The 14,950-nt window shown below is 31.3% G+C and overlaps 1 protein-coding gene across 10 annotated transcripts in view; it reads right to left on the reverse strand.

Moving 5' to 3' along the window:
* Positions 1-1,255: 1,255 nt before the first annotated feature.
* lilli (AF4/FMR2 family member lilliputian) overlaps positions 1,256-14,950 on the reverse strand; it is an 829,533-nt gene continuing 815,838 nt past the window's right edge. For all 10 annotated transcript variants that reach the window (XM_072527035.1, XM_072527032.1, XM_072527036.1 and 7 more), the window contains one exon: positions 1,256-14,344. In XM_072527035.1, the coding sequence (XP_072383136.1) occupies positions 14,232-14,344 (113 nt within the window). In that variant the 3' untranslated portion in view covers positions 1,256-14,231. The remainder of the gene's footprint in view (positions 14,345-14,950) is intronic.

Raw genomic sequence — 14,950 nt, forward strand, 5'->3', positions numbered from 1 at the left:
TTTTAAATCAAAGTATCTTTCACAATTCCATACACATTTCTTATTAGAAAATAACAAACACGGCCAATAATATAGTCTGTTTTTCGTAATACTTACAGACAACCATTTATAGACATCATAGCAAGAACAATTAAAAGTACGCACCTTTTTCCCATCTTTTTGGTCAATACGCAATGTTGGAGTAGGCCTTTCATTCATAATAATTTTTGTTCTATCAACTTCAGTTCTTCTAGATAATGGCGATTCCATTGAGCGAATAGTGAAACAACAATGTCCAAACACTCACTATCAACATTACTATTACTGCAACCTGGTAAAGCGTCAGAAAAACTCATTTTTATGTATCAGTTATAAAACGATCTCACTATTCCAAGAAAATTTTTAAAAAATCAACCTCGATCGGTCAAACAACTAGTGCAACTAGTAATAACAGATAACAGTGAAAATTGAACTAATGCTCGGCGACAGTATTGCCATATATAAGTTGCATACAATCAGGAGATATAGAAATCATGGAAATGTGATTTTTTTTTTGGAATTTTACGAATTTTTTAAAATTTATTTGGGCAACTCTGCACTTGTTTGTAATTGTATTGTTTGTTTAAAAATATGTTACAATTATAGATTATGTTACATATTTTTTTATCATAATTTAAAATAACTTTATATTACAATTCGATAATTACGTTACAAGTGACAACGATGCTCGACGTAGGCCCGATCGTCTGGTGCCTAAACAGCAAGCATAAACACGACAATATAAATCGTTATCCGGCAAGTTGCTTAACTTCAAACGCTTTTTGTACGGGGATCTTATGTGAGCTGGGTCGGCCAGTTCCGATCGGGCCTATTAATTTAATGATATTTAAAATGCCTGAATACGATTCGATGCTTTCTGTGGTAATATAATAACATAGTTGTTTTAACGGACACTAATGTATTGAGTGATTTAGTACATTTAAAAGTTATTTACATGCATTAACATAATTTTTGAATATACTATTTTCCATTTTAAAGCTCTTAAAATTACTGGGTAGGCCTGGCCTATCCTGCCTCCCCCAAAAGCCGCCACTGTTTTTTAGTTTAATTTTAAAATCCAAAAAATTAAATATATCTTGATTTATGCACCTTAATCTTATGTGATATCATTCCTAAGAAAGCTATAAATCTAGTGGAGATAATAAATAGTTTTCGACCAATTTGGAGAAAAGGTAAACATGTGGAAGATTTCGAAAAAATAAAGTCAAATATGGCATATGCTGTAATAATATATTTGAAAGAAAATTTTCGGTCCTCTTGTTACACATCACCTCAAAAAAGTATAACTGATCTTAAACTTTATGTATAAATATGTACAAGGTACTGATGTATTCTTTTTCATTATGATCTAGTCAAGGTCACTTTAAGTTAATTTTGGAGTCGACTATGAACGTTACTGTCAGTTACAAGCAGACAAGGCATCTTCGTGGTAAACATCTATGAAGGGATAACATTTATCGAGGGAACCATTAGCACACAAACATAGAAAAACATCTACTTATCTAATTGTAACTTTTCTGATTTTTAGTTGTTCAGTCTTTGTGGCTAAGTTGCTGAATAATGAAACAAATCTGTGCAGAAAATTATGTTCCTATTAGTTTTGGTAAAAACTAATATTTTATGTTACAGCAAATCGCAGCAAAAGCCACAGATTGTTCAGAAATCTTTTAAATCGTTTTTAAAATCACAAGATAAATTCATCTTCGTAAAATTTGTAATAAAATGCACATAAAAACAAAATTTAAATTTTTCTAGTGGGTTCAGAATAAATAATTAATATTGCAACGGCTCACCTCCCATTTAACATTGTTTGCCACACTAGATGCGAAGTCTTTACACAATAATTCTTCTGAAGGACAGACCTTAGTTTGGTTACACGTTTCACTAGCGATTATCAACTTAATAAATAACAACAAAAATATAAATAAATAGTAATATATTTCAAAACAAAAACAATCTGTTTCAGTCGATATGTTTGGATATATTAACCAATTGGGAAATAAAATGCGATAGTACTTAAAATAGAATAACTTATAATTTACAAAAATATATAAATAATCAGTATGAGATGTTTATGTTTAAAATATCATTTGCATACCAAGTTCTGCTAATTACGCGAATATATTTACCAAGAATAATAATAAGTAAAGCACTAACTAACTACACATCCAACAAAAAAAGAACAACTACATACCTACATAAATATTTTGGTACTAAACGTTTTATATAAAAAAGTGTAAAAAGTGAAAGATTCTGCTGAGGAGATATATAGTGTGAACCAATTATAGACTATATTTATTGAGGCCGCATTTAAAAATTCTAATAAATGCTACGACACGCCAACTGTTTAGCTTAAACGCCATCTACACTCTCGGACGAAGTGTCTAAGTGAAGTTAATCGATGCGAGGTGAGTCTCTACATACTCGTGAAGTCGAGTAATGTAGTGTGACACTTCGTATTCGAACTTCGGGTCCTTTGACTCGGACGCGAAAAACCGACACAGAACGGAAGTAGAACGAGGCGAAGCGAAGCCGCATTAAGTACCTGTCTACACTCTCGTACTCGCTGAACTTCGATCAACTTCGCGAGTAATATAGTGGCCGCTTTAGCTGTACGCTCTTCGAATCACAATATAAATATAGAGAGTGATTCACGTGAGTTCAGAACTACTGGTACTGGTACAACGAACTGTAACATTTATATTTGGACGAATAATACAGTGACATTTCGAAATAATCAACAAATAAATAAAACCCGGTTTATGGACCACATTTTTAGACACTCTTTTGAACAGAAGAAATAAAAAATACCTAGACAGTGACAATAATTAAACCAAATTGGTAAATATTGGTAACTGTCGGTTCTGTTTAACAGTTCTGACATTTTGCAATGAAATATTAAATTTTTAATTGAAAACTTATTTGAGCTAAAGTAATAATAAAATACTTAAAATAAAAATCATATCCAACTTAAATTTTAATGACGAAGTAGAAGTGACAAACTTAATTAGACAGAAGAATTCTCAGTTGCGTAATATTTTACAAGAAACTGTCTTTAAAATGCAAGCGCAGTTCAGAAAACCTGCACACGTTACAAAATTAAAAAGAAAGCTGCAATGTTAGAAGAAAAAGGTATTTTGTTAAGTGTTGGGAGAAAACCCCACACCAAGTAAAAGCCATACAATTGTTTTTTATACATAAATAAAAACATCATCCATATAAAATACCTTTTACTAAAGATCTAATAGAAGATCGTAGAATGAAGTTCTGTGAAAGATTGACAAATGAGCTAGACAGAAATGAAATAGCTTTGGGAACCATTATTTTTTTCGATAAGTCAACTTTCACATTAAATTGACAGGAAAACTGGCAATACCATAGATATTGTTTAGCGAAAACCTTAATTGATGCGTAAGAAATATACTTAATATTCTCAAAAAATTAATGTTTGGGCTATAGGTGACCAAACAATTAACCAGTGACCAGTATGATTAAAACTAAGTTGTTCCTGTTTTGGAAAACACATCCAAATGCAGCAGATCAGAGCTTACCGAATGAAAATGTTTGGTTTTGACAGGACAAGGTAACACCTCAATAGACTGGAATTCTTTCTCTCCGAGATTCTTTAAATTAAATATTTTCCAATAGATGAATTGGACAAAAAGGTATTACTGAGTGTCAGCTAGATAACCAGATCATACGACGTTGGATTTTTTTATGAGGTCACTTCAAGGGCATGCGCCACACAGCCAACTTGCATTGCAGAACTCAGAAAAAGAATAAAAACAGAAATAAGGAATATTTCATCTGAAAATTCAGCATTTATTTTAACGTAATGTAATCAAATAAATCCGGAATTTTATGTACTAACAAATTTTGATCTTTATTATTGATGTTGATCATAAATATTAGAGTTCTTTCAAGCCACCTCATTAAGGAACAGTTTCATTGAAAAAAAAGTGTACAGATCGTAGTAATGGTCCGTGAATCATCCTATATATTTTTGTTCATAGAACGTATAATTACATTCAAAAGTAGATGTATCCGTGGTATTATTTTATTTTCTAAAATAACGGCAAAATAAGTTGTAATCAATAAGAGGTTTCCATATTGTATAAAGATATAAAAGGAAAATATGAAAACTGGTATTATTCGATTATTTCAGAATAAAGGGAACCAAAAAATCTTTGCAGAAAAAGGTAAGTTGCAGGAATTTTAAACTTCAACAGTCATAGTAAGTCGCAAACTACAAGAATATGTAAATAAATCTCAAATAAAACTTACATTTTCAATATCTTATCTAATTCCACTAGCAAATTAAAGACAAAAACCTCAAAATCCATTGTTCTTATTATATTTGTATAACCACAAGTTTTTTCACAATTTGGAGTAGTTTCTGCTTAATTATTTTATTTTTCCACGACATTTTCAAAATCCTTCAATATGCCTGAATCTCACCACAGTGCCACAGCTCACCAAGAAATAATTGAATACTAGGAAAACATAACCTGTTTTATGAAAATGTAAGAATGCTTAAAAGATAGCAATGAATAGATGGAAGAATTATTCGAACAATAGACAGATATAGATGGTATAGAATGTGCCGGGCCAGAAATAATTCTTCTCGAGGTAAAACATGCAATACTTCTTAAAGAAACAAGAATTCACCTGAGCTGGACAATATACAGGCAAAAATATTAAAGATGCCTAACTTAAACTCTTAACAAGTACGTAATTAGTAGAATCTTTTGAATTGCTTGGAGGCTGTTTAGTTTCCATCATCATTCTCTTCCTAAGAAAACAAGTGCCACCAGATAAAACATTATCAATGTTTAGCTTGGCTTTAGACGTGGACTTGGAATGTATGAAGTATTATTTTCTATACAAACTTTGATGCCAAGAGCTCGGAATGTAAACTGCGACGCTTTATTGATTTCGAGGAAGCGTTAGATAAAGTACAACTTCCAATGTTTAAAAAATCTGTTATAGATAATAAATATTTCCACCTAATCAGCAACTTATACTTACAACAAAATGCAAATGTACAAATATGAATAGAATTGACCTGTAAAAAGAATAAAATTCTTACAGGAAACAAAAACGATGAAATACAGCATCAATTAAGAGCAAATATGAAACTTTGAAAACAATAAACAAAATTACATATATAGGATGCATTGTAAATAAGAAATGGCACCAGTCTAATGAAATTAGATGTCACACAGAAAAGGTACAAACTCCTTTTAATTACCTCAGAAAGATTTCATATAATATGCAACTGATAAAAGAACATGAGCCTTGAAATACTGTGTTTTTCATCATTTTATATGGAGTGAAAGACTAGAGCTTGACGTAATCAACACATCAACGACTAGTAGCATTCGAAAAGAATTTAGGGATGTTGAAGGAGATCTAAATTTAAGGAGAAATACCTCTAATTTTCCAGAAACAACTTTTTGTAATGTTTGTTGTTATACATTGGATATGTAAAAGCTTTACTTATTTATTTTTATGACTTGGGTCGACATAAGTTGTATGCAAAAATATTTTTTAAAACACCTCAAACAAAAAAAATGTTATCAACTGAAAGCAGGCTAGCTAGAGAGATTACAAAATATTCATAATATCAAAATACACATATCTACCTTATCACGCTTATCGTATACAACATCCCTTAGATATTAACCATTGGTCCCGTCCAGCCTACCTTTCTCAGAACCTCCATTTTAAAGAGAACAAAAAATATCAGATTAATAAAAAACAGATAACGATTAACCTTTCTATGTACATTGTTTAGTAACCAAACTTAGCTCTGTACATTATTTAATGCATGACCACTACAATTTTATAAAGAAATTACTGGTATTTGATGATGCACAGATTTGTAAATATGTTCAAGAATTGTTCTAAATCTTTAGCTTAACATTTTTGTAATCTTTTATAGAGACAATACGACAACAAAATTTATTAACTATAACTTTTTGGTTTCCACATGGAAACTACAAACTTTAGATAAAGTTTTTATTTTATCAAATAATTCCCAAAATACTTAAATAAATGAAAAGAACTACTCCAAATACGGGAGCAGTGATTTTAGAAGTTAACTTTTTATAACTTCTAACGTTTAAAATTATTTTCAGTCACATTCTGTTTAATAAATATTATGTATTACCTATGCTGTAGTAAATTTCTTCTTTATCATTAATAAGAAATGAAACAGATGGACAAACAACCCCGTCATCTACTAAGACAGTTTTACAGAAATGTCAATTATGCTAGCGCAGGTTTGAAGAAGACCCACTAAGGCAGCATTGATAAGTCAATCGTTGCAATGAACCAGTGGCGGGTCAACTAACACTTAGCAGTAACTAACTCCTCGCACGGACGCTACTGAATAAATGTCCGGTTTATGATGGGCTCGCCGGTCGGAGGAATCTGGCAACCCTAAGCAAAAGTACATCATTTTGGCACCTCACCGTAAGTAACGTTTCCTGTCGTAAAACATAATAATATAATTACATTTTTAAGTATAAGAAGCTAACGAAATGTCCAATTTTTTTCTCTTAGCCGAACAATAATGTCAATTTCCAATAAACTTTTTTATATATTTATGAAGGGTTGTATTTCCGCCAGTTTCACTTCATTTTTATTGAAATTACTAGTAAGCTGATTCACACTAATGGATAATAATAGATAACGGACTTCCAATGAGATTTCTAGATAATTGACAAAAGGTCAATATTTATCAAAACAATGTGCTTTTAGTTATTACCACAATAATATGTTTACAAGTTTATTCTAGCAACTACAACAGCACATGAAATAGGGTAAGACATTAAAAGCTTTTTGATTTTTTTATGTTCCTGGTCCGAATATCACTTTTCTGTGATAAGCATCTTAAAAATTGGTCAATAAAATCAATAGGTATATGTTAATTTTGATATATGTTTAGTTTTGATTATTTTGTTGGCACTTTTTGATATGGAAAAGTATCCAAAAGTGGATATTTTTAGTTACAGCATAGGTACACTTTTCTGTCTAGATTTGATAAATATCTGTCAATTTCATAAAATTCTGTCAAAACCATACACTTTGTCACAACATTAACTAAGAGCATATTTCAATAGTTCTAGAGAGATATGTGAATCTTATATTTGAAGCTAAAATGGCATATAAAAAAAATAATTCTTTTGGGGAAACTAGAAAAACACATTAGTTACTGAAATAGTTAGAACTGAAACGAGAAGCTGCTACGTTTGGTCCATATATAAATGAAAGCAAAACAAAATATATGGAGTGCACAAAATCGAATCAACATGAGAATCTGAAGGTAGACAACCATACCTACAAATATGCCTCCACTTTTTCCTACCTAGGCTAAATAATAAATGAGAACATCAGTCAAGAAATACAAGCACGGATTCTTAGCGGTAATAAGTGCTTTTATGCATACAAAGACTTAATGAAAAGTAAGTTACTGAATCGTGAGTCTAAGCTTAGAATCTACAAAACAGTAATTAGACCAGTGGTCACATATGGATGTGAAACGTGGATCCTCTCAACCACTGATGAAAATCAACTGAGAATATTTGAGCGCAAAATACTAAGGAAGATATTTCGACCAACCCAATGCAGCGATGGTTCGTGGAGAATTAAAATGAACCACGAGCGGGATGAACTAATGTAAAGATATTGTTAGATTTGTAAAGTCACAAAGACTAAACTAGCTTGGTCACCTAGAAAGAATGCCAGATAATCGAGCTGTAAAAGTAGTCCAGAGATGGAAGCCCCAAGGAAACAGAACAAGAGGAAGGTCCCGTAAGAGATGGATAGACGACGTAGAGAGGGATCTTAAAACCATGAACATCAGGCAGTGGCGAAGGAAAGTATCCGACAGGGCAGAATACAAGAACATTGTTAAGCAGGCCAATATTCACAAAGGGTTGTAGCGCCATTAGAAGAAGAAAAGAAGAAGACTGAAATAGTATATAATGTGTAATAGTATGTGCATGCTTTTTCCCTATATATTAGTATTTGTTGGTATGATCGCGACTCTATTATTTCGAATGTACATGGTATGTCTTTCGTTGAGACGATCGGTATTCGACGATTTTACCTACATACAAAATTAACAGTGCTGAAATATTGCCCGGCTATGTGTCATCTTGGATTCAGTGAGATTGACATGTGCATGACTGACAGATGACATGTGCATGACTGACAGAAAGGTTTGTTTAACCATATAGTTCCTAATTAGAATGTGCTGGTGTTACACTGTTTTACACAATTTAAAAAATCATTTAAATAAAATTGATTGTCATGATGAAATTGTAGTGACCAAATTAAACAATGCTGTATTCACAATATTTAATTTTATTTCAAATAAAGTCAACAGTTTAAAGAGCTGTTTGCCATTATACAATTAAATTTAATATCATAACAATATAAGATAAAAAAAATGATACGTTTTTTTCTTAGTTTGATTTCGTTTTGTAAATGGCCTTAAGAAAAATACTTACAATAAAAATAAAAATTAAATAATTTAAAATGAATAAAATATACAGGATATACATACATGTTACAATATATGCACGCTTATTTTCTAGAATATATATGCAAAAATAACAATGACTCGTAGGAGAGCCCCCAGGTGCAGATAATCTAATTAGAATTTATATATTTAGAACCATTTTTTATTCTTAAATATTTTGGACGTAAATTTAAGAAAAATTACTAAATGAAAACTATAAGTGAAACACCTATTAATCCCTTTATGTTTCTTAGTAAAAATTTAATATATCCGAATAAAGCATCTAAATTTTCAAAGATACATATTGTCTATTAACAAATTAATACATGTAACATGCAAGAATTCATTTGTTGAAAATATGTGATAAAAATTTAAAAATGCTACAAAAAACTTTAAGATAAAATACGTTGTATGTAACAAACTGTTAAGTTAATTAGACATTAACAAAATTATATTTTCCTTACAGTAAAATAAACCTAATATTCTTAAGCGACTCAAGGGATAATATTTGTCAAATGAAAGTTGACAATTATTAGTGACTCAATTTGGGGTTACCTTCCAATTTTAATAGTAAGCGGTTCCCGAAATAATTGAAAAAGATATGCTAACGTAAAAAATGACAGAAGCATTACTGGAACTTTTATGCTTCATTTTAAATAAAATAAAAGCACTGATAAGAAGGCAATGTCTGATGGGTCGTCTGACCTTGTGTACACCAATTTCCTATTTCTACAGTGTAAATAGAATATTGGTGTTAATAAATCCTATAAAAGACGGTTATATAGAATAAATAAATCAAATATGAAAAAACCTGTACACAGTAATACAGTAAATGTTACTTATACTGTTTCTTCCATTAAGAACATATATTTCCAGCCAAATGGTTAGAAATAAATTACAGAAGACGACTTGAAACCTAGAAGACCCTCTATAGCTGTACTACGAGAGGCCTAAACATTTTTACTAAACTGTAATAAGTTTTTAATAAAAAAAAACGACCATGAAATATAATTAACATAGTCTTAACGCTCAACATTCCGTCTAGAACGTATAGAAAATATGATTCTACAGTTAATGATGGACCCGAATTTCATACTGATGTAAAAAAAACGTGGAAAAACGTCAGCTATTACCATACGTTTGTATTCAAACAATGGATTGGCCTGCCATTAGTACAGTCTTGAATCTTATCGAATACGTTTATGGAGAAGGAGGTCTACTAGGACGAATCCAAATGCCCTCTAAACTCTCTTACTGTTCTCATACAAAACATGTTAGATGTCATGAATGTACTCAAAACTAACCACATAAAAAGCTTCGATGTATTATATTTTTTTCTACGAAGATAGTTATAGGAATAGGTTTAAAGAAGTTGACCCTTCATCGGTGGGAAATAAATAAGATGCTGGTATTTGAAAGGGAGGTTCTTAGAATGATATTTGGACCTCAAAGAGATGAATTAACAGGAAAGTGGAGAAGGCGCCGCAATGCAAGTGAATTGGTGACTGTATGGTACTGAAAACATCGTCAGATCAGAGGAAGACAGTGCCAAAAACAGTGTTTTTTGAGAGACCAGACGGTAAAGATAAGTAAGCGTCCAAGAAAAAGATGGAAGGATGATGTTGGCAGTTTTCTTACAAAATCATCTGCACAAAGTGAGAACTGTAATAAGTGAATGGACAGTTAGAAGGTGACTTCATGCTGCTGGTTTATCTTCTCGAACTAGGGTAACTGGACCGCCGCTTTCCCGTGAATACCGAATTGCCAGATTGAATTTTGCACTAGAATACTAGGATAATACAAGATTGGAATCATGTATTGTTTTCCGATGAATCGAGCTTCTGTCTTACGGGCTCCGACAAACCTGTAAGAGTAGTGGTACCGTCCAGACAAGAGATATGCTCAAGCATGTATTGCCGAGACTTTTATTTGGTGGAGGGTCAATTATGGCATGGGGAATCGTATCGGTTGACGCTCGCACGGTGTTAGTCTTTATCAAAAATGGGACATTGACTGTGTCTAGGTACCTAACACAGGTTCTAGAAGACCATGTTTTACCACTTATTAATATTCTTGGAGACAGAAACATTATGCAACACTTGTGCCTAATAATGTGAGTGTCTTGACGAGATTCAAATTACAAGATATATTTGGCCTTCTCGCAGTCCAGATATCAAATCCATAGAACATGTTTGGAATGACATGAAGAGACCTCTACGGAGTTATGTGCCGGCCCCCAGAAATTCAAGAGACCTTCGCGACGTATTGGTGTAGGAATGGAATAATCTTTCTCAGAATGTGATCCAGTCATACAACTTTTTTAAGGTGGCGCTTGATTATTTTGTGCTAAATTGCGCTAAGAAGAAAAAGGGTATCTAAAGAATATGTAAGTTTAACCATCGAACACAAAACTAAATAGAGCTTTTGCATAGATTACAATCATCCATACTACAAAATGAGAGCAGTAAGAGAAGTCATAAAAAATATAAGAAGTATAATGAAGCCTCAATAATAGAGATACAGAATAAGAATTCAGATTACGAAAATCAATCCAAGGCATAGGCCGACGATGTACACCATATTTATCATCCAACAACCCGGCACAACATATGTACTCTTTTCCACGGAGAAGACTCGAAATAGTACAATTAGACAAATTAGCTAAAATAGTTAATTTTAACATAAAGATCAAATATAATATCAAAAATGACAAATATTTCATTGAAACAAAATTTTCCAGGAAATATATATATTTACAATTAAAAACAAAATTAAAAATTGAAATATATGATATGAAAGGCAATGAAATAAAAGATTCAAAAATAAATAATTCAATTACATATATTATTAAAACTACTTGTAACAGATAGTAACCAAAGAGAAATGTTTATAATGTTAAAAATAATACAATTTGAATATGATGCTGACAATGATAAAACTACTCAATTTGAGGATAATTGTTTGAATGCGGTTTATCCCCAGCATTAAGTTGTTAGGTTTTATTTAAGGAATTGGTGTTTAAATATATAAGAAGAAACAAAACACTTTTTAATTTCCACAGAATATTTCAGCTTGACATATTTTGCTGAAACACCATCATTTTAAACATTACTTAAGGTTAAGGTACGTGTCAAATGAAAGCCCTCAATTAGGAGATCGATTTTGTCGTACCCACCAATTTTTGCATGCGCTTCCTGAGATACTCAAAAAAGGCGCTGACTCGACTAGCCTTGTGTCTTTTTTCCGCGGTATAAATTCAAAATTGGTGGTGTTGATATGTCAAATAACAGAGAACGTCCGTTTTGGGGTGAAATAAATATAATATGTAGTTTTCAAATTATTTAAAGTCAAGTCTAGTAAAAGATGGTTTTTATTATTTTATACATAACTAAATACCTATTAAAGACAGTAAAAATAGATGATATAAGACCAACGCTACTTTCGGTAGTTATAGTATGTACAAAGTAAATGTCAAAAAATTTTAAAAGCGCAAAATTTAAATAATCGTTAAGTTTTATGAATTTTTTAAATTTCATTCAAATTTGATTTCAAAAAAGAAGATTATTGAAATCAGTACAGTCGTTCCCAAGTTATGGCGTGACATAGGGAAATAGGCATTCATTTTTATATAATAGATTTATCTTAGAGTTGCTACCTAAGGTCGGTTTAAAGACTAAGTCTCCGAAGGGAGTTTACGTTGCCATGAAGTGAATCTACTTAAAATTTTAACATCCTATAAAATAATCAGCAACCATGTAATCTAATACGAATTTAATAACATTTAAAAGGTTTTCACCCATGTATTTAGTGGCTTCAAACATGCACACCTAGTAGCAGCACTGAAGATGGAATATTTATTCCGAAAACGTTGTGATTTAGCCCGAAAGGGATCTTTTAAATAAATATATCTTTTATAAAGGATTGACATAAAACTATTTAATTGAATTCTTATGAGGATGTTTCAGCGAAATATGTCAAGTTGACTACACTCTGTGAAAATTAAAAAAAGTGATTTGTTATATTATTTATTGCAATAAGTTTTACAATCATTTAAAAAAATAATATCACATATTTATAAAAAATAATAATATTTATGTTTCGGTTTGCAGAGCGGAAGCTGAAAATACAATTTGACGAAATATAGATCAAATTTTTGATCATATTTACGTAATTATTTTGACAACGACAGCTCCGACATCAGAATTAATAATTGTCATAATAAAATTAATAAAACCATACAATAAGATAAATATACATCCAAAATATAAAGAAAACAAATAACTTTTAACTAATTACAGAAACAACCGGAGGCTCTCCTATCACTATTCTTTTAATTAATCTACATCCATGAACCACAACCGATTTGAGATGTAGTGATTTGATTTACTAGGCCTAAATTTTTTAGCATTGTACAAATATAGCAAGTTGTAAATATATAACTTTAGCATACAATATTTACAAAAAAAATATACACTATGTACGTGGAATTTTACTAATGTAAAAATATTTTATAGTACTGCACCTTATAAGTTCAGCCGATCGCATTGTCGACTATCTGTTTTGCCATTTTTTGAAATGGCGTTTGCCCTATTAATTTAACTCCTGCTACATCCAAACTGCTGGCATGTTTTTCTGATTAACTATAAAATGTCAAATGCTAAATATAACATAATATTGATAATAGATTGAAATAGCTGCAGATTGTATTGAATATTTGAATTCGTTAAAAATAGCAGTCAACTATCAGATCTGCTATGTGGTTACATACACACACATGGAGAGGGCCCTACCTATTTAGGTATTCCACCACCCCCTTATGCTCATACATAAGGACCTCTCATTGGAATCTTAGCGAACTATGGTTTTGCACCTTGATTCCACCATCTATTTACAACCGAGCAAATCCTACAGGTTTTTCCTTAAAGTGTGATGGCTCTCTATGTTCAACCCACAAATTGGTGTATATTCCGTCTAGTTTTCGTTAATCGTTGGTGTATGTGTGTGTGTGTGTATAGTCTTCATTTAAAGCATCTTCTATGATGTGTCTTTATTTAAAGGAAGTTTTTCGGCCGTCTGCATGATCTCTGTGAAATGTTCCATTACTTTTATCTCCATCATTTTTATTTGAGTGTTCATATCAGCTCAACTTCCATACTATATGTCAAATATCTGTGCAATTCACTATCTATTAAATTATATCAATAAATGTTATATGAACTAGCGAAATTGTGATAAACATACCCACAGTCTGTAAATGAGTAGTAAGTATTTAATATAAGTAAAAATTAAGTCAATTAGCTAATCTAAGTTTAGAGTCCGCGATGAAAAGCGTTCATCAAAATCTAGACAATCAGTTTTCTACAAATTAAATAACCAAAAATAAAATTTATACTATTTGCTAGAAAAAGTCCATAAATCACCACTAAAAAGTAAAACAAAGGAACAAATATTCTTCCGCTAACACATAAAAATCTTTGTCTCGATGTTGATGAAGAACCGTAATTTCCAGGAAGGACTCGATTCACAAAATGTTAATATTCATCAAAATATAAAAAGGTATATTCTCTCCTACACTGACGGCCGATTCCATTGACGAAACAATTGACTTGGTGCGTTCTTTGGCATACATTTTCTTTATGTACAGATCGTGTGAAAACCACTTCTAACTTTCGTTTTTCAGCCTTGTGATTCCCTCTCGGACGTAGCGTACTAGATCAATGAGGGAGCTGTGCATCGTTAAGGGTTTGCACTGTCTGTCCAATTCAATGAAAAAATCTACAAAAAAAAAAACAAATATAATTAATATTACATTTTGATATAATACAGCAATATTGATAATATTTATACTGATAGGAAAATGGGAAGAGAATAGAGCATAGCTGGATACAACTTGCACAAAGTAGAATTTCTTGGAGGCGTACGGAGGAGTCTTGTGTCCAGCAGTGGACGATGGAAGCTGGATGATGATACTAATATAAATTCCCATTTGTAAAGAGATGACACGAATGAAAAAGAAAAGAGAATAATATATATTTGAGTAAAGAAGGACATTAAGGGAAAAACTAAGAACATTTAATCAGCAAAACAAGTGAAATGCTTATGACCAATACTAAAAAAATAGAAATAAATGCCATTAAAAACAGTCACGGGGAAATAAATGACATGTAAAATAATAGCAATATTGCAATAATATTACTTATTTAATTAATATCAATAAAAACAACAATCATTATTTTTTTCAGCCATAAAATTAGTAAATCAAAAATAAAGAAACAACTTACAAGAATGAAGTACAATAAATCACCGGAAAGAGATTGTATTAGAATGAAAATGATTAAAAACGATGGAAACATTTCTGAAGAATTCATAAATATCTGAATA

The sequence above is a fragment of the Diabrotica undecimpunctata genome, chromosome 3, assembly GCF_040954645.1.
Source record: "Diabrotica undecimpunctata isolate CICGRU chromosome 3, icDiaUnde3, whole genome shotgun sequence".
NCBI lineage: Eukaryota > Metazoa > Arthropoda > Insecta > Coleoptera > Chrysomelidae > Diabrotica > Diabrotica undecimpunctata.